Source organism: Rhynchophorus ferrugineus, unplaced genomic scaffold (genome assembly GCF_030347505.1).
Source record: "Rhynchophorus ferrugineus isolate W39M unplaced genomic scaffold, kcgeb_rfMv2 rfM1, whole genome shotgun sequence".
NCBI lineage: Eukaryota > Metazoa > Arthropoda > Insecta > Coleoptera > Curculionidae > Rhynchophorus > Rhynchophorus ferrugineus.
Window position 1 is genome coordinate 57153723 of NW_027472580.1, and position 19890 is coordinate 57173612.

Consider the following 19890-nt stretch of genomic DNA (forward strand, 5'->3'; position numbering starts at 1 on the left):
TTAAGTTTATTATGAGTTGTTAAAATCAAAGTAAGCCATAACAGATGATGTTTATCAATTCATTAGACCATGTAAAACATGAAATTGCATTTTCTGCAAAGAACAAAATAAGAAATGAAAGATAGTAGTGGTATTCATTAAAAGTAGATCTTATCAATAAGATATCAGATACTATCTCACCAGTTACTACTGAGGTTGAATTTTATAATACATTTGTTTTCGTTTTGCTTGACAATGAAGCTTTGAATCTTGCTTCAGGTATATACATGGAGGAATAGATTAAAATAAAACCAATAATTTCGTTTTAATCATTTCACCATTTAATATATATGTTAAAATAAACCGTCTTATATCTACAGAAAAAGAATTGTTGTATATTATGTATTTACAGCGAAAATAAATTAAAACAATATTAACTTTTATGCAATTTTTGATTAGTGTTAAAAAAGTCATCCCGCGAAATTACTCAGAATTGCCAAATTAAAAAAAAAAACTACATCACACTGTACGTCAAGTTCTACCAGTGACGCTCTGAACAAACTCTATGCCAGGCAAACGATCATCGAAAACATGTAGTTGGCTTTCTAAGACTGCGACCGAGGCAAATTACATATTTCGCAACTGTTAACGTCAGATTCGTTGATATATGTACAATGTTGACAAGTCCATTTTGGTCCAGTTGATGTTCCACCTGAGGCGTTAATATTTCCTGATGTTACACTACCAGGCCTAAAATTATTAAATTAATTATTCATCAGGGCTATGATATTTTAATCGTATAGTAATGAGTCAAACAAACCTTGACGGTGGTGGCGAACTGGCCGCTATCAGCTGTTCCAAGGTGGCCCATTGTTCCGATCTTGACCACTCTTTAGCTGCAACTCTATCTTTGTTGCGAATTGCTGTTAACAGTGGTTCCAGATATTCTCGCATCGGTAGCATTTCCATTGTGGCGATATATATGAGAAAATGCAAATCGCTAATCGCTTCATAAAATTCGTCAAATGCAAACTGCTGAAGGTATGCAGCTAATGCATTAAAATCCTGGAATATAAAAATCATTAAGAAAATATTGACTGCAATAAGGGATCAATTTAACTTGTATGTGGCCATCAATGAAACGGTTTTCAACCGGAAATGGTTGTTTTGAAGGGTCTGGATTGAAAGTATACTGCGGATTAACTGGCGTAGAAGCAGGAACATCTAACAGTAAGTAATCAACAGGTAGCGGTCTGGCTAATCGAGACACTTCATTGCCATAAGAATCCTTCTCCTGTAAATAAATGCGAACATATACAAATCATAATTATGAAATAAAGTAAAGAATATTCATCACATTATTATGCCAAACAATGAATATGTTATAACTGTAAACCAATAACAACGTTAACATTTCATAATTAAGAACCAGTTCAGTAGTTAAATTGAAAATCTTATTTAGCTTACCAAATATTCGCCAATAAATAGTCTTTCTAATTCATTCCAATATCTGTTACTATAATATGCATGTTGTAACTATTAAATAATTTATGACATTCAATATGAGATATTAAGAGTAATTTATTTTTAATAGTTACGTTTCTTCAAACAATGACTGCATTGTTTCTACGTTATTGACTGTAATTAATGCCAGTAAAAATAAGAATAGTTTCCAGGAAATTTAAATTACAGTAATTAGTTATAAAAATTGTATTAACTTTTGAAATGTATAGTTTCAAACTACCTAAAAATGGAAACATTTTCGCAATTCTATAAAAAATATTGCTCCGTCATTAATCTCTCCAGTAATCTCCATCGATCGTTTAATCTCCATAGATGCAAGTATAATTGAAATCATAGACTCTATGAACATTTAAATCAGTATCTTGTTAATAATTTGGCACAAAATTCCAATCTTACTACGCGTCCGATATGAATATGTTTCAATGTAATTTAAAGTAAAAGGAATAATTAATATTTTCATTTGTTCCCATCGTCTGGTACCTCAAGGCGAAACTTCTCATAAAAAACCTTTCAAGTCATGAATGTTACATCATTGAACAAATGGTATATTTCTTGTCCAAGAAAACAAAAACGAATTCAGAAACTACTGTATCAAAAAGATGGTCTGTTATTTCCTGATCAAACCTCCATGCAATTATTGTTTACTTTCTTTTTATTTGAATTTCTATAGACAGTTATTTCTGCTTACTATTAGAATATTAGCAAAATATTAGTTATTAAAACAGAAACTGAAGTTTTTTTCAATGTTACAGGTCTTCATCTAGTAAACTGATTTGAGTATATAATATTTTATTTTATATCATGAACTTCAAAATTATTTTTTGCTAATTCATTTACTATTTTAAATGTTAGGAAGAGAACTATCGAGAGTTTTAATTTAATTGGTTCATAATAGAATAGATGTCGCAACTGACAGTTGCCCGGTATGACGTAGACGATCAATGGCGGACAGTGCGAAGTAAGCGGCGACGCGGAGCATCGCTGCCAACTTCTCGTCGTACTCGGTTCGACTAACCAGTCGTCAACATGATGTGGCACATCGCGTAGCGGCGACCAATAATTTTAAGTTTTTTTCGTATTAATGCCGATCCCGTCGGCAGAAACCAAATATTATGTAATGTACACGTCGAAAAGTACACGCATTATACGCCGTTTTCGTTCCGGATCGCAAACTAAGTACAAAACACCCGCAAAATCCAAAAACCCGTTTTCGCCGAACTCGGTTTTTAATTAGAAACGACCAAATAAATAACGTATCGCTTTTATCGGAAATTAACTCAAAGGCTGTGTAACACATCGTATAGTTTTAACGGTAAGCTGTCTAGTTGCGAAACATGCTCGATATGTGTGAAAACATATACCGTGTGACTTGCGATACTTTGACGTCTCGTGTAAGACGCAAAAGCCACTTGTTCCTTCATTTCTACCTGTTTTTGAACGTGCTTTTTGGCGCCAAGCGTCCAGGCCTGCGGTGAATCTTATCGATTTTATCAAAGCAACAGTGTATGGGCTCTTTGTATACAATTAGAACCTCATTTCCTGCTTTCTCCGTATTTCTAATTGCTTTTCTAATCTCATTCAGCCAGTTATCCCTTATTGCACCCGATTCATACATCTTATTCTGACAACAACCAATAATACATAATCAATTCTAGGAAAACAAAATATCCATATGAGTCTTCATATATACACTAATAAAGCTTTGATATATTTGTTTCCTTTTAACCGCTGGTTTACACGTGGGATATTCCTAGTAATTTCTATATTTCCAAAATATGGGAACAATCGAATGAATGAATGTGCTCTTATATAATAAGTTACCCTTTGTTTTAGTTAACTAACTTTTACTATGCCGCTGGTCATATTTTAAGTATTGACAATATTTATATTAGGATTGATAATATTTATAAAGAAATGTGTATTGTGTTTTTTTATTTGCATCATGACAATAAAACTTTTTACAACTTACAAAACGTAAATGCATTTAGAATATACTTTTCTATTATCCTTTTTAGGAATAAAATTCTACAATCAAAATACGATTTTCTATCCTATCTTGATGTGTTAGTGATATTTTAAATTAAGCCAATGTACGTAAATTTTTGCATAACCAGTTTAAAATTCATCAATATTCAACCATCAACCAAACAACATAGTAATACTTAATGAATGTACAGTATTACATTTAATTTTTACCTATTATTTATCACATATGTGTTATACAAAAATGTCTGTGTTTACAGTATATTTTTTAGGTTTGAAATACTCTTGGAGTAATTACCGAATTAGTCATTAATACGCGAAATCACATTTCACAAATACAATGACCTGATTAAAAACGTATTTTAGGTTAAAATTATTTGTTGTAGTAGTGAACTTTGCGCAAAGACTTTTCTAACAAACGTCACAATTTACCTCATTATAGCTTTTCGTATTGCGTTTTTTTAACCAATTGAAAACATAGTTGATGAGATTCGATTAATAGACAGGTCAATTTTGATTAATTGAATTTTTCGAGCATAGATAGTAACCACTTTTTTTCACTTATCCCGAAATGAACGTGTTGCACAATTGAATTTACCTACACTCTAATATTAACATAAACAAAAAAGTGCTTGGCAGATTGACTTGTTATTTCTGTTTTTTTTATTAAAAAAATTATACGTCTGTTTTTGCAATAGCAGACTGTTACATATTTATATTTATGTGAAGAATCTATATTATCAATTCTTGTGTTTCGCTTCACATTACAATAAAACTCATTTTTGTACGTGGTGACATGTATGTAAAATTATAAATTCTAGTTCATAGGCCGTATTACTGTTTTTGAATATTAATTCATAAATACATGGCTGTGAAATGTTATTAACCGCGCTGTTGTAGTATCTCGTCTTTTGTCTTAAATATTTCTCGAAGTGGTGACATCTTTGTTTATAAATATTTGCGGTCAACTATCTATACTACAGCTGAAATGTTTGCCGATAATTTGTGTTAAGTTGTTGCACGTCTCTTTACAGATATGTACTGTATTTTTTCGCCGTTTCAACCTTATTATATTATTATAAGTTACTTCTGATATATCTGTAAAAATGCCATATATACGTTGCCTACAGTGGATCTTTAATCACCGTTCAGTTCTCGCCGATCGGTTCGCTCCCATTAAAAAGCTAAAATTGACCGTTGAAGATGGTAACTAGGTTTATTTTCGGTGTCAAAATGCCTAAGTTGGACATCCCAACCGAAATTTTACCCTGTATACGCACAATGTCGGTGGCCTTCAAGGTCGTCCCAATCAATATATGTATATATATTTTCATATAACAAATAATTGTTGTTATCTATGTTGTTTGTATTTTTAAATAATTCCGTCCGTTCGGTACAAAAGATGCCTTTAAATGTCGTTAAAAATGACGAGAAAGTTTTATTTCTTTAAATATTTATGTAGGTTTTCACAGGCACATGAATCAGCCTACATTAATTAGCATTCCACGTAAAATTCGTTCGCACAAATATTCGCCAAAAAATAATTTAATCTTATTTTTCAATTTTAAAAAATGAGACATTCACATAACTATTAAAGATACTACAATTCAAACTTTAATTTTGGATTTGAACAGCTTTAATTTTCTAAATGTTTCTTAAAAGATGGCCATGAATAAAAATTAATCCCTCATTGATTAAAACATTAGCCTATATTTACAATTTTCTGTTCGTTATTTCAACTGCCTTGGCCTTACGACCCATTAGTTCACGTTTAACAACCGAAACTGCTGACAGTCCGTAAAGACAAACGGAATAAGAATGGCATATACCTTCCTCAACAAACAACAATGGGAAGATAGAAAATATATATTCGTTTGTGTAACGTTCCCATAGCTCCAGAACTTTATCGGTGCGACAGAGATTAGGCACTTTATCTTGCATGCCCATTCGCCGGCGAGATAAAAATGTATCATTTAACAAACAAAAATTGTCGATTGTGAAATTTTAAAATGAAAATTTACAACTTCTTTTAGTAAAGCTATTACTGATTTATCTCTGCACCGAATAGATTTTAGGATTATTATTTTTGAATTTGAATGAACAACCAGTTCATTTAAACATCCATGTTCATAGCTGATATTAGAATTCGAATGATATCTAATTTAATTAAATAAAAACGAAACTAAATAACACAAAATATGCCTGTGGATTTTCAACGAACATGGTTTATATCGATCCATTTTTTTCTGCTTTTTCGATGGCTGAAAATTCAATACTGGAAATGGGAGACTACAAACATTCCAGACCCAAGAAAGTATAAAGAGCTATTAAAAAACTAATCTTAGACGTTTACAAGTTATCAAAACTCGCTAAAACGAAACGCTATCAAACCTATATATCATCGTTATTTTATTGCATTGAAAAACCACCTCTTTCTTTTTAAAACAATTATTCTGTTTGATAAAATATTAACCCATAAATAAATGAAACTAAATGTAATCGATGACTAATTATCACTATTCTCATACATATTTTTTATCGCAGAAATGGAACCTGTAGCATCAGAATTCGAAGAGCTGATGGTATGCGGTTACTGCAAACAAAAGTTCAATGATTCAGACCTGAGCCCGAAGTTGCTTTCGTGCAAACATTACTTTTGTCTGCAGTGTATACGCTCTAGTCTCGCCAAGGGCCAGGAGATATATTGCGTTTACTGCTGGAAGCGAACCGAGATTGGCGAGATGGGTCCTGAATCGTTGCCCACGTACACGCCGATATTGTGCCTCGCCAAGAACTTTTCGCAACTAAGCCTCGGTCTCAAACCGCCCGATAAGACACCCGCTGTCCAACCGAAAGTATGTATTAATACAAAGATTGTTAATGATAACAGATAATTAATGCGAATGTTGCCTTACAGGTGGGATCTGAAAGCTGCCACACCCACGCGATGCCGTTGGTGTTATGGTGCCATTCTTGTTGTGCGCCCGTATGTCGAGCCTGTGCCGCTACAGCCGAACACGCCAATCATAAAGTAAAATCTCATGCGGAAGCTAAGGAACAGTTGGTTGCGGAAATGCAGATAGATCTTGCGTCGATGAATAAGATGCTGTCTGAAATCCAGAGATTTTCCATGCAACAACGAGAATTCTTGGTCAAGATACTGGAAGCGTGCGTAACGTTAAAAACCTACGTAGAATCCGACCTCACAAACAACGCATCCCATTTCGAGATCGGAGAAACCCGCGACTTGCTTGCAAAGCTACGACTGAATCTGTCCATGGCCGAGAGCCTTTCTGACGTGCACGGCATCTATTCCAGCGTGAATATCGAGAAGCAACGTCTGCAAATGCGATACCACGAAATGTATTTGCAATGCCAACTGGACGATCTGATTCGCAACTCGTCAGTTGTATTCGACTTCCAACTGCTGAAGCAAGCGTTAAGCAACATGCATGCAGGGGAGGGCGCCTTTCCAAGTAACTCTCGTGTTTTACCTCCCTCTCAACAGAATCCAATTCTATTTCTTGCAAATTATTGCATGTCGCAATTATATTCACGCCACGTGCTGTCAAAACAACCGGTCAACGGCATGCTGGACTACCATAATCACAACCATAATTTAAATCACAACCAAACCGTTGTACCTCCGATCAACTACCTCGGTCACACCCACAATGCTCCGCCAATGCTAGCCACGCCGAAAAATATCTATCAGGATAACAATTTGATGATGCAACCGATGGTGCCGTCGCCACAGATCCGAAATCCATCAAATATGTGTCCACTATACTTCTTCAACATAGAGGTGAATGGAACCCAAATAGGTCGTATTGTCATTGAAGTGCGTGCAGATGTTGCTCCGAAAATGGCCAAAAACTTTGGTGTGCTGACTACAGGGGAAGCGGGTATGGGTTATAAGGGTTGTCAAATATTTCAGTGTTGGGAAGGGGAAAGTGTTATTACAGGTGACTTTGAGTTGAATAACGGTCGTGGTGGCAGATCGATTTTTGAAGAATCGTATTTCTTGCCCGATGATACCAAACTCGTAGCGTCTCGTGGTACGGTCGGAATGCGACGCACTCAAAAACGTCACGATAATCTGGGCATGGTTGGATCACAGTTCCGGATCATCCTTCAGGAGATGAGAGGATTCACAGCCATTTTCGGCCATGTTGTCGAGGGCCTGGAACTTGTAGAGAAGATTAGCACGTATGGAGACACAGCTGGCAAACCCAAGAAAAACATACTGATAGCTAAATGCGGAAAGCTCCAGTAGTAGGTGAAAGTAGGTTTAGTCTAGGCTCGTAGGGCTAGTTTTCGTAGGTGTGACAATAACTGAACATAATCAAACCAATTAATCTGGTTTCTTTACTCGTGGACGGAGAAAGCGCGCGCGAAGCACTCGAACGAACAGGCAAGTTTTAGCCAAAAAGAGAAACATATTTTTTGTAGTTTCCGGTGAAATGATTTAATATTCCGAACCGAACTAAAGAGCTCATTTTTTGATGGAATCAGTATAATATATTCTCGATAACAAGACTGTGCCTACATAGCAATTCAATTTCTAATTACACTCAAACGTCGCGACTAATCAAAACAAAATTGAAAAGATCTGAGAAGAATTTATCACATTACCGTCAAAAAATGAGATTCGGATGTTTTGTAGAAACACTTAGTCTCGAAATCCGTTCACAATCGATCAGAAATGTCCGTTACGATCCAAGCTCCTCAGATACGCGATACTTCTGGGACAGCTCTCCAAATATATAGTATTTAATAAACACAGTTTCTACAAAACATCAATTCGTTTCAAACCATATAAGGAACCGTCGATGTAGTTTTAAGAATCAAAAAATCTATTCGATGTAATCAGCAGTCTTAGCTTAAACCTTCAACAAAAAATAGATGTTTTTATGTGTAGCTTCAAAACATCCCAGCGTGATGATATAATGTCTAAGCTTAAAACGAATTTCGAAATATATCTATATTTTCGTATAAATATCGAAAGAGCATATGGACCGATATTTTTTATTGTTGTCGATTTTTTAGCTTGTGAACGTTAGATTTATAATATAGTCTTTGTTACGTTAGTGTTAAACGGAAGAGATACGAGAAAGAATGTTAAAGATATCAGAGTTTAACGACGATCATACGAAATTAATCCGGATGCTAAGATTCTATCGAATTAATTTATTTGAAAACGAGATAAACAACTAAAATTCCACATTAACGTTTGACTAGATATATAGTTTTCATTTTATATAAAAAATGCTTCCTAATTTTTATATTTATTACTATATATTATAGTACATTTAATTTACTGTACCTTATAGAATTAGTTTCAGTGCAATAAATCTAAACTTGCACTATAAATGGTATAGTTTTAAAAATATTTCGTTTTACTTTAAGTTTCAGATTGGTATGTTAATACATTGTTATTATACATTGAGTGGCTACAAACCGTATAGCCTGCTGTTTGGAACCACAACATTTTCCAAATCGCCGATGTATTAACTTACATAAAAATTACATTAACCAAAGTTATGTAAAAAATGTAGTACAAGTAAAATGAGATGGGAAAGTATGTAGAAAACAAAGGCCTAATATTAAGAAGATCGTTAAAAATATTTATTTATACAAAGCAAAGAGAAAACGCATTGTTGTAACAGACAGCACTTTGTGGCTTTATAAAAATAAATTTGGTAATTTAAAGTACTGCTGTTTTCACCTTCTTCACTAACAGTCGACCTCAACGAACAACGAATTCTTGTACTAATAGTGTCCGACATGCATATCATATTTTTTTTCCAAATTCTCGCATTCAAAATATTCTTTTGTGCCTTACAATCTGATTTTTAGATCGCGACATTTGGTAGATCTAACGTTTTTCATCACAAACCATTGTATAGTCTTGACTAACGCGGAAAACAAAAATAATGTAACAAATTAAGAAAGAAAATAGTACAAAAGGCATTCGACTGAAAGAGATACAAAAAACCACACGGCTGAATCTAGTTTTGGTACAATAGATAACAGATATAAAAGAAATATTTATCGCCGCTAACATTCGCTAGTATATAAGCAAGTGTATCATTTAAATGTAGACATTTGATGTAAATGTAATTCTGTTTTGTAAAAGTAAATATAATAAACTTTAAGTACATGATTGGTCTTGTTTGTCGACTGACTGTACTTGATAACTTTATCATAAAATTTCTTTCTTAAATCATAGTTCCAAATTTGATAATAAGGAAAATATAGATATGAACTATGACATGGAACTAATAATGCAGTGTTAAACCAAAATTATCTCCTGATTGGAGTTGCTCTGTATATAATATACTAATTGTAAATCGTATACCGTGTGCAAAACTTTGTATAAAAATTTTTGGTAGTAAATGTATTGTTAGGAGGTAAAATCAGTGGCACATGTCCAAGTAGTATCAGTACTTATGATAACCGCTAAAGGTTGTATTAGAAAACTGACAGCGTATAATGTTGAAGCCACGTATTTACATAAATGTAGCTCAGTACAAAAACCGAATAACATATATCTAACCCCAAAACGTGTAAACACCCAGAATCATATTACCCTACAGTTATAATTGGCATATGCTATTTCATCAATTCAGCGTAATTACCATAGACAGCTGCAAATTAATCGACTAACTTTAATGAACGTTATATGATTGTGGGGGTACTGTTCTTCCTCACCTTTCAACGCGATACTCAATGTAGGAGTGTATGTGCCTTGTTACCCGACTAATATTTGTGATAAGTGAGTACCTACCACCTCATGTTAGATAATTTCAAATAAAAATACTTTCCGCATCTGTGAAAAATATTGTTTCATTTGTTTTTCACTATATAAATCCTATATTTAAAATATTTCAGATATATGTGCTAAACAAAACATTTTCAGTAGTGCCAACAAATAAAAAAACTCCATAATCCGACAATTCTTAGTCACCGAACATCTGGAATAGTTTGTTTTATGTAATTTAAACATTAGTATACAGGCTCATTACATCACTTCATATATTACATATTACTTTAATGCTACTCATTCAATAATTTAATGTTTGAAGCTATTTTCATTATTAACTGTAAATTCTCTTCTTTCTTTAATTATATGCTATGTTTTTATAGATAAATCATAAGTAAGGTTATAGTTTGAAATTTCAACAAATCAGGATATTATATTGTGATTATTTTAGATATATAAATTTACCAATTGACATAAAATAAATTGCTATATAGCTATGACTAAAAGCATACAACAAGCTATGTGTAACACTGTTTTTAATAATTATTTAAATATTCAGTTCTTGAAAAATATATTTATATCCACTACTTCTATTTAAAAAAAGTTACTTACCTTATAATAAACATCAGGAACATATTGTTTATCAGATGATTCACGAACATATCCCAATTCAGGTGCATCCTTAGTAGGTAACAAGCAGTTGTCTTTTACTAAAGCCATACACTGATTTGATACTTGATATCCCTCCATATGAACCTGATTTGTTTTGTCACCTAAAATTAATAATTATTAAAAGTGAAATTCAGATAAAATTAAATGTACAAATAAACCTACCTGTCACACAAACAGTAACAAATTTAGAACCAAAAGAACCACTGGATGCATATTTGCAGATATTGGGATGTTGATTTTGAAAATTCCCTGCCATAATGCATTCCTATTTCAATTATTAAAATTAAATACAACAATTACAAAATAGAAAAGAATGTTTGGTAAAACTTTTTTCAAACTAACTAGCAATTAATATTAAATCATAGATGTCTTTATTTCATTATTCAAATTATAAATAATTTACCTGTGCAGAGAGAAAATGGGATTCTACATTTCTGGTGTATTTTACAGTTCCTTTTTTAATATCATCAGGTAACAAGTCAGTAAAAATCCAACCAACTTTCCTGAGACCTAATGATGAGGCTATCTCATTTACCACATCAGCTTTGTCATCCTTCAACAAACGAATTGTATCTCTAGAACTATCTTGCGGAGGTTCATATATGGCTACTACATTTGCTTTTATACCTAAAATATTTTAATTAAGGAATTTAATGGTTCTTTTTTTATAAAGTTCTTTTCTAAATTTTTTTTATTATGAATATATATAATAAATAATAAAAGACAAACCTAAAGGTACATCTGAATGAATTTCATAATAGCCATAGAGATATCCTATTCTCTGATGTCCAGTCACTCTCCAATAATTTAGAAACTTTTCAACCAGTTGTGTATTTTCAAATGTCACATTATCCACATGACGATATGACTAAAATTAATAAAGATATTTCATTATAATCAGTGATATAAAACAAATTATTCAATTCTTAGTAATTTTTTATTGTACATATATTATGTTTATTCAGCTGTTAATTACTCATATCATATCACTACTCATATTTACCTGCATATTTAAAGTAATAGCACTTGGTTGGCATTTAGAACAAATTCCTCTAGGCCATGGTGGATGATCTTTACATCCAGTTTTAATACTACAAGATATATCCTCTAGAGCTAAAAATTTTCCACGATCTACTCCTGACATCATTTTCCGTAAATAAGAATGAAATGACAAATGCTTAATATTGTGTTCTTTTAAATAACTGTCATCAAATGGTTCTAGAGGCGAACAATGAACACATTTAGAATTGGAATTATGACGACATCTAAAAGTTATATATATATATATATATATATTGTATACCTGAAATTATTAGCTATACTCATTACTTACAATTTGTCATCTTTTTTTCGTTCAATTCTTCCATCCATTTTATATAGTAACTGGTCAACTTCATCTTCTTTTATAAATGATTTCTGAACTGCTAATACTTTATTAGAACTAGTTCCAACTCCTGAACTAGTTGAAGGACCAGCTTCTGAAACTGGTTCACCAGCAGGGGTATTTGTCTACAAAAGAATATTAATTGAAAACTGATCTGAAAATTAATACACTTACTTACAGCAAACAAAACTGATCCATTGAGAGGACATAAATATATCATGTCCCCATGTTTAAGGCCCACTGTTTTTAATGATTTTGTCTTGCTGCTTGATATTTCATCTTTTCTATTTCTTTGTTTATACAGTGCAAAACCAAAACTATTCAAATTGAAAGTTTCATAAATGGCTTCAAAAAGTTGGCATGTAGTAGACGAAGAACTAATTTCAATCCTTTTTGTCCCTTCGGGACTTTGGATTCGTAATAACTAAAATTTTTAAAAATAAATCTTTGTCACTGATGATATTTTTGAAACATTGAGGTTATTTAAATGACAAGTTAAATTTGAAAATAAAAATCTATTTAGAAGGTTCACTCAATTCAATAAACATAATATTTACAACGTATGAGATACTTACCAGTTGTTTATCCCAAGACATCATGAACTAAAATGTATTATTTATCTTCTGAACTTTTGAGTTTACCTGTCATCAAAGTCTTATGGAAAATTTTATAACTACTGACTGGTATTAAAACAAAATAAGCAAAAGTCCCTAGATTTTTGTAATGCGTTCGAAAAAGTTGGTCCAAATTAGAGTTGGGGAATCTCTCGATCCCTCTAAATATATTTCGATAATATAATCGAAAAGCACTAGTTCAAAATTTTTTATCTTATTTTTTTCAAGATCATAACTGTAGATTTTTAAAAGAATTTCATTTTAATGATAGAATCTCTATTAATAACAATATTTTAATGATTTTGAGTATATTAACCAATAATAGAAAAATGTGTGTACGCATATTAAAATGTACAGTATATATTGAGTTTATAAATAGCATTTTGCACATGTATTATATGTTGATGCTGACTTTTTTTGTTTGTGTTTGAATCCCCATTCTAAACAAAACTTAAAATATTACTATTATGGCGGGAATCCAAGTGGCGCAAAATGCAAAAATTACTCATTCTAGAAAGTACTGGCATAACAGGTGACAGGTGACAGTGCAAAATCAATAATTTTTTGATTGGTTTATTTTGAAAAACAGTCGGTATTTATTAGCCTAAGATTTAAAGTGTTTATTGTAGTTGGACTGCAATTTGTAACTATTGAATGCTTGGTAAATATCTTAATTAACTTATTATTCAATAACTAAATATTGTTCTGATAGTTTAAATTATGGAATCACACAAAGTAGAGTTATACATTTATGATTTATCTCTTGGGATGGCAGCCCATTTTTCTCCGATATTAATTGGTAATACTATGAATTAATACTATTAAAATTTCTTTCAAACTAATCATTATATTTAGGAAAGAAAATTGATGGTATATGGCATACATCTATTGTGGTTTATAATAGAGAATACTTTTTTGGATCCAGAGGAGTAGAAAGTTGTAATCCAGTAAGTAGGTTTTTAAATTACATGATTATTCTAGGGAAGAAAACTTTTTTATTATTCGGGAATCAAAATACAAGAATATTTTGGCACCTAGCAACTTGTTTTTTTCTTTATTTATAAACATTTAGAAAATGTAGAAGTGGCGACTATTGGCACTGCAGGAAAGAACTATTTTTAGCTAAATTTTCCGAGTAAAATTACACCAGTAAGATGGCTCTGTTAAAACAGATTTTAGTTCAGTTTAGAGTTTTAATGCGTGAAAGTTCTAAATTTGGTAGTGGGTCTATAAATATTTCAGCTTACTGGAAACAACTGTAAATATTAATTTTCAAATATATTACTAATTAATGATAAATATTTGTTTATTATAATGTACATACATCTTATAATATTTATACTTTTCATATTTAACCTTATGATTACTTGTAAATTAATGCCTTTGTTTTAAATTGAATGTTTTCTATTTTAAAATTTTCTCTATTTGTTTTATTGTTAGGGTTCAACAGCATTAGGTACTCCAAAGGAGATTAAACTTTTAGGAGAAACTCAAATACCATATTCTGTATTTATTCAATATTTGAGTGGACTCTCTGAAACAAATTATTCGTAAGTAGGTTATTTACAAAAATAAGCTTTCTGATATTTTGACATATTTCTTTCATAAATACCATGTGTATAGTTACAGTATTAAAATAGTCTTGAGTAGGTGGAATTTATTTTATGTCTAAATTAAGTATGCATGAGTTGTATTTCTTTTAGAGGAAGTAACTATCAACTGTTGCACAATAATTGCAATAATTTTTCTCAAGAGATTGCCCAGTTTCTGTGTTCTGCTAATATTCCAAAGTATATACTTGATCTTCCAAACGAGGTTTTAAACTCAAGTCTTGGCCCTGCTGTACCTGCCCTTGTTGCTCAGTTGGAAAAGAGTGCTAGACCAATTGCTGAAGAACAGAGAAGATTCTCTAGAGAAAATTCCCCTGATCTAACCAAGGAAATTGAGGAAGCCAGGTCAGAAAGTAAGGTTAATGGTGTGGATAAGAGTGAAGAGGGAGGCTGATGTCATTTTACAATGTGCAATGTTAAATGCACATTGTCGTAAATATATGTGAATGAACAACTATAAACAAATTTAACTAGTTTTGATGCTTTAAAGGCTTTTACTCAAATTCACTTGATTATGTTATTAGGTAATTTTAAATTTGTATTTATTTCTTTTTTTTTTTTTAATGTGGATAACTAAAAGTATTGTTAACATCTAACAGTTAATAAATTATTTTATAGTAATAAATATTTAAGCACTGTAGAACGACTTTCCTTTTTCAAAATTTTATTTTTAAATTTTACCTAATAAAATTTCAAGTTTTTCTTTGAGAGTGATATTAACAGTGTGACTAAATAATTTTGGGTAAGTAAATGTCTAATACAAATATTTTTCATACTTCATAAACATTTCATCTATATTTTAAGGATTCCACTATGCAAAAATTGTCTTGTCTTATGAATATTTATACAAAGTTGTTCTATTAATACAAAGCATTTTGTGAAAAATTTGCAGATGACAATTTTTGCCATATTTGTTTCTTTTGTGTGTGGTATGCATATCTCGTGAAAAGTTTTCTATATACCTATGCTGGGTATTGTTTTGGCTTCATAGAAATAGTCTAGCACTCCTGACCAATATCTGAGAGACAGTTGCATAAATGATTCTTGCATAGTGGAACCATAACTTAAAAATGTTGCTTGAAATTACCAAAAATACTATCTGAACTAATTCTGATGGATTTACAGCAGACATTTTTAGATATTGATTAAAATATATGTCATTGAATTGAATTTTTTTCTTTAATTGAAAAAACTAGGGCGTATAATTAAATGCTGTTTGAATATTATGATAATGACAAAGCCAATAAGTGATAATCTTCATACATTTTATAAATTAAGTCAACAACTGAAAAACTATGAATATGGAAAAATGAAATCAAAGTAAATAAAACTGCCAACCAATCGATGGAACAAGCAAATGCGCTATATTCAATCAATAGGCTTTCACTAATAAAGTGTATAAGTTATTAAAAGCATACATTTTCGAGATGTATAGTTTTTTCCATATGAATTCAAATATTGTCAGAGTTGAGAGAAAGTAGTTTCTAATGTTTTCTTAATTTTTTCAATAAAGCCTTAAATTTTAAAAAAATCCTCAAAATTAATTCACTGTCTTTATTGTAAACCATCTAGTATTGTTACTATGTTTATCTCAAACAGATACAACAGCTTTCTCTTGGAGCAACGTAGGAAAACATTAACAGAGAAACTTGCCAAGAAAGAACGCAAAAAAGAAAAGAAACGCAGGAAGATATTAAAAGAAGGTGGTGTAGTTCCAGCTGAATTAGAAGTAAGTATTCAAACGTTCTAAAAGAGAAGTAATAGTATTTAGCTGTTTTAAAGTTATTTTAACTTTATTTGAGTGGTTTTTATTGAGTAATGTAACATTTAAGTTTAATTAAAATTTTATATATATTTAAAACAGTTAACAGTTATAGTGAAACCGAGATATATCTTTGAAGATAATTCTGCTTTATACTAATACTAGCGACCAGCCCCGGCTTCGCACGGGTGCAATGCTGATACTAAATTAAATACACTACAGAAAAAATATGAACGTTGTATATAAAAACATAGCGGCCCGCTCCGACTTTGCACGGGCATAAAATATATATGCCTATGTCACTCAATGAAAACATGATTAAAATCGATCCAGTATTTTTGGTTCATTCATTACTGCCCTTGGCCTGCACGCATTAAATTTGGAGTAAAACAATTCCTCTTCCCCTATACTTACTATGAAGATTTCCTGCTATCTTTGGAATATCTAAATTCATACAATTTTTATTACATTACACATTTTTAAACGCAAATTTTAAATTTGTAATATCTCCGAAAATATTTGTTTAATTTACATGCTGTAAGGAACCATATTGATCTATATTAATTGCACACTGTATTTAAGGTACTTAATTCGATAAGGATTAATGCCGTATTGCTTAAAATAGCTTCGTAAATAAGCCATTTTCTCACGTAAAAAGTAAACAATAAAAATGGTTAATGTGGGTTATCCCTAAAAGATAAACATATACCATCGCGGACTTTTTTGTAGACCTTTTTATGGTGTACAATACTGTAGTACATTAATTTGATCTAGCAGCGTTTTTGCTAATTGCTAAATAAGCCTAAAAAATAGGTTAATTTACGACATCACGTTAGAAACCTCTAAAATTAGCAATGTTGCCTTAGTATATTATGCATGTATTATACATATAAACCTTCCTCTTGAATCACTCTATCTATTGAAAAAAACCGCATCAAAATCCGTTGCGTAGTTTTAAAGATTTAAGCGCACATAGGGATATAGGGACAGAAAAGGCGACTTTGTTTTATACTAAATCAAAATAATTTCCAAATTTGGTTTCCTTCACATAAAACGGTTTTATTTGTTTCAATAGGATATAACGATGGCCGACACTGCTGCTGTGAACGGTAACCCTGAATCAACTCTTCCGTCAGAACAAGTTTTAGCTCTGGAGGAAGAAGAGCGCAAGGAGGAGGAAGAAAAGAAAAAGGCAAGAGATCCCCCAATTGTATTTAAGGATCTTATTGATGTAAAAGATGAATTTGATTCTTTGGTTGCTTTAATTGATGGTAAATTAAGTCCAGAAGAGCAAAAGTCTACTGAAGAACTTCAGCAGTATATGATTGGAGATGAAGGCAGTTGGGCACTCAGTGATGGATTTTTAGATTATATAAGTAACACAATTTTTTACTAATTATTTAAATATTTGGCATTAAAATTTAATTCAATTAGATCGCCTACTTAATGATAAAAATTTCCCTGCTGATGTAAGAGTTAAGACAATGAATTTGCTTGCTATGGCCGCTCTTAAGGATGATGTTATTCTGGTGCTTCATCAAGATAGAAAAGATCATGTTCTCATGAACTTTGCCTATGAAATTGATAGGCTGAGTAGAGAGGAACAGGAAGCTGTAGCTTTGTTTGTAAGTATAAATTTAATTTAATTTTTAAAATTATTTATTTATTTTTTATAGATGGCAAATATGTTTGAAAATCTCAGTTCCTCTGAATGGCTTCTATACATATCAGAGTGGCAGTATAATACCCAACAAATTAGTAACATAAGGGTAACAACAAAAGTTTCTGTTCATTGTTTACTGTCAGATAATCCTATTCTTCAAGATCGTGGATCGGCTATTATTTACAATTTAGCAGCGAAGGAAGTAAAAACAGTGGTGTGTATCCCATATATAATTATATATATATATATATATATATATATATATATATATATATATATATATATATATATATATATATATATATATATATATATATTTCTTTTTGGCAGTGCTACTGAAATTATATATTCAGATATTTTTAAGATGGTTCTTTTATTCAAGTTATTTGGAAAAGAATTTCAGTTAAGTAACTGGTTTGACAGTACCTCGGTTTTTTACCCCAAACTTGAATATACTAACATTTGCGGATCAATTTTACTGGTTTTACTTAATGAGAATAATTTTCTCAACTGTGGACGTTGGATTTTTATAGTTTGACATCAAATTAAAAAATCATCATTAAATTGCGCACTCTCAAATTAACGTTAGACAACTGTACTTAATATGTAATGTTAGCCATTTTGCAGCTGGTATGTTGCGCAATCATGTTAAAATTCAAGTTATTATATGTCTAAATTATTATGATGCCCACAAACAACCTCACTTTTACTGTTAGACCAGTAGGACCAATTATGGCATAATTTGAAAACCCATACCAAATAGTCATTAGCTTAGGATGTATGTGAAAACTTAAAATTCTTCTCTCCTATGTTGACGAAAAGTTGACTTTATAATCAAAATCGACATAATAATATTTCTGTGTTATAGTTTCTTTAATATTCCAGACAAACGTTTAATATTCACAGCGATGGTTTGTCATTTATAAGTGCGATAATGTTGCTAATAAGTAAACAGGAACATATAAATTATTAGAATTTTAATCCAAGCCTTTTTTGGTGTTTCTTTTTGCGCCTTCTATTCAAAGAGTGGATTTCACAACAGAAGTCTGAGGATTTATTTACCCTTCATTCGGCAAGCATGTCCAAATAATCTATGTTTTTTTAATACAATATTGAGTACATACTTGAACAGTGTCCAAGGTCAAGAGCCATACAGAAGAATTAGCAAAACACAGAAAGCATTTAGGCAAGCTAGTTTTTAATCTTGATTGTTATATTGTAAAATTGATTTTAACGTATTTTCTGAAAAATGTCTTTCTTCCGTATTTATGCTGGCTTGGAAAATTTAATTTCTGTGATGGTTCATGATTCGAAACTCAATGAATATTTACTTAATAAATACAAAAATAAATCAAATGATGATCCATATCGTAATATTAATTATAGACTATATATAATATTAATATTCTGATACCATTTTTGTAATGTTTTCTACTTCAAAATTGTTTGTTTTTAGGTTTTTGATGACATTGCTGTAGAAATTACCATGGCACTACTTCAGTACTTCAATCAAAAACCATCCGAAGAGCAATTATTTAGATGTATGAAAGCATTAGCTAGGTTTGCGGACGTTTCACGACAAGAAGTACCTCAACTCATTCAGATGATTGGTCCAGAACCTAAAACCTTTAGAGGTACTAGTGAGCGGGTTGACATTCTTATTGAACAAATTTCTTCCAAGTTACGCTAGCTACAGAAAATACAACAAATGATCCATATTTGTATCAATTTAATGGTTTTATCATTTTTTAAACCTCTCCTTAAAACATATTTGATTTTGAAATGGTTATTGGTGTAATGAATTTTCCTCTCACTTTCACAAAATATTGACTTTGTGAGATACCGCATTTGTACCTTTGTGTTTTTTTATTACTTTTTACTAAATGTTGTTGATGTTTTGTGTTAATAAAAACTAATCACTTGTTATTATTTA

The 19890-nt window shown here is 31.3% G+C and overlaps 3 protein-coding genes across 7 annotated transcripts; 2 read left to right on the forward strand and 1 right to left on the reverse strand.

Moving 5' to 3' along the window:
* Positions 1-297: 297 nt before the first annotated feature.
* On the reverse strand, positions 298-13023 carry Npl4 (Nuclear protein localization 4). The gene is made up of 11 exons (XM_076408116.1): positions 12884-13023; positions 12487-12732; positions 12258-12433; positions 11928-12189; positions 11654-11792; positions 11328-11551; positions 11087-11189; positions 10865-11025; positions 1100-1273; positions 800-1044; positions 298-729 (listed from the first exon to the last, which is right to left on the reverse strand). Exons 1-11 carry the CDS (start codon positions 12905-12907, stop codon positions 585-587), a joined length of 1899 nt encoding a protein of 632 aa, XP_076264231.1. The 5' UTR covers positions 12908-13023; the 3' UTR covers positions 298-584.
* LOC143198733 (uncharacterized) lies at positions 2481-10328 on the forward strand. Its single transcript, XM_076408130.1, has 3 exons — positions 2481-2815; positions 6031-6341; positions 6404-10328. The coding sequence occupies exons 2-3, from the start codon at positions 6033-6035 to the stop codon at positions 7760-7762; spliced, it is 1668 nt and encodes a 555-aa protein (XP_076264245.1). The 5' UTR covers positions 2481-2815; positions 6031-6032; the 3' UTR covers positions 7763-10328.
* A 294-nt stretch (positions 13024-13317) lies between the features above and the next one.
* LOC143198737 (uncharacterized) lies at positions 13318-19886 on the forward strand. Of its 5 annotated transcripts, none has more exons than XM_076408142.1 (10): positions 13318-13583; positions 13635-13721; positions 13778-13869; positions 14363-14472; positions 14626-14877; positions 16132-16261; positions 17370-17670; positions 17729-17919; positions 17971-18171; positions 19414-19886. In XM_076408142.1, the coding sequence occupies exons 2-10, from the start codon at positions 13643-13645 to the stop codon at positions 19645-19647; spliced, it is 1590 nt and encodes a 529-aa protein (XP_076264257.1). In that variant the 5' UTR covers positions 13318-13583; positions 13635-13642; the 3' UTR covers positions 19648-19886. The 5 variants fall into 5 exon arrangements, with proteins under 5 accessions (XP_076264257.1, XP_076264267.1, XP_076264285.1 ...); XM_076408170.1 differs by having other exon boundaries at positions 13426-13583; positions 14626-14885; XM_076408152.1 differs by lacking the exon at positions 14626-14877 and having other exon boundaries at positions 13380-13583.
* Positions 19887-19890: the final 4 nt, after the last annotated feature.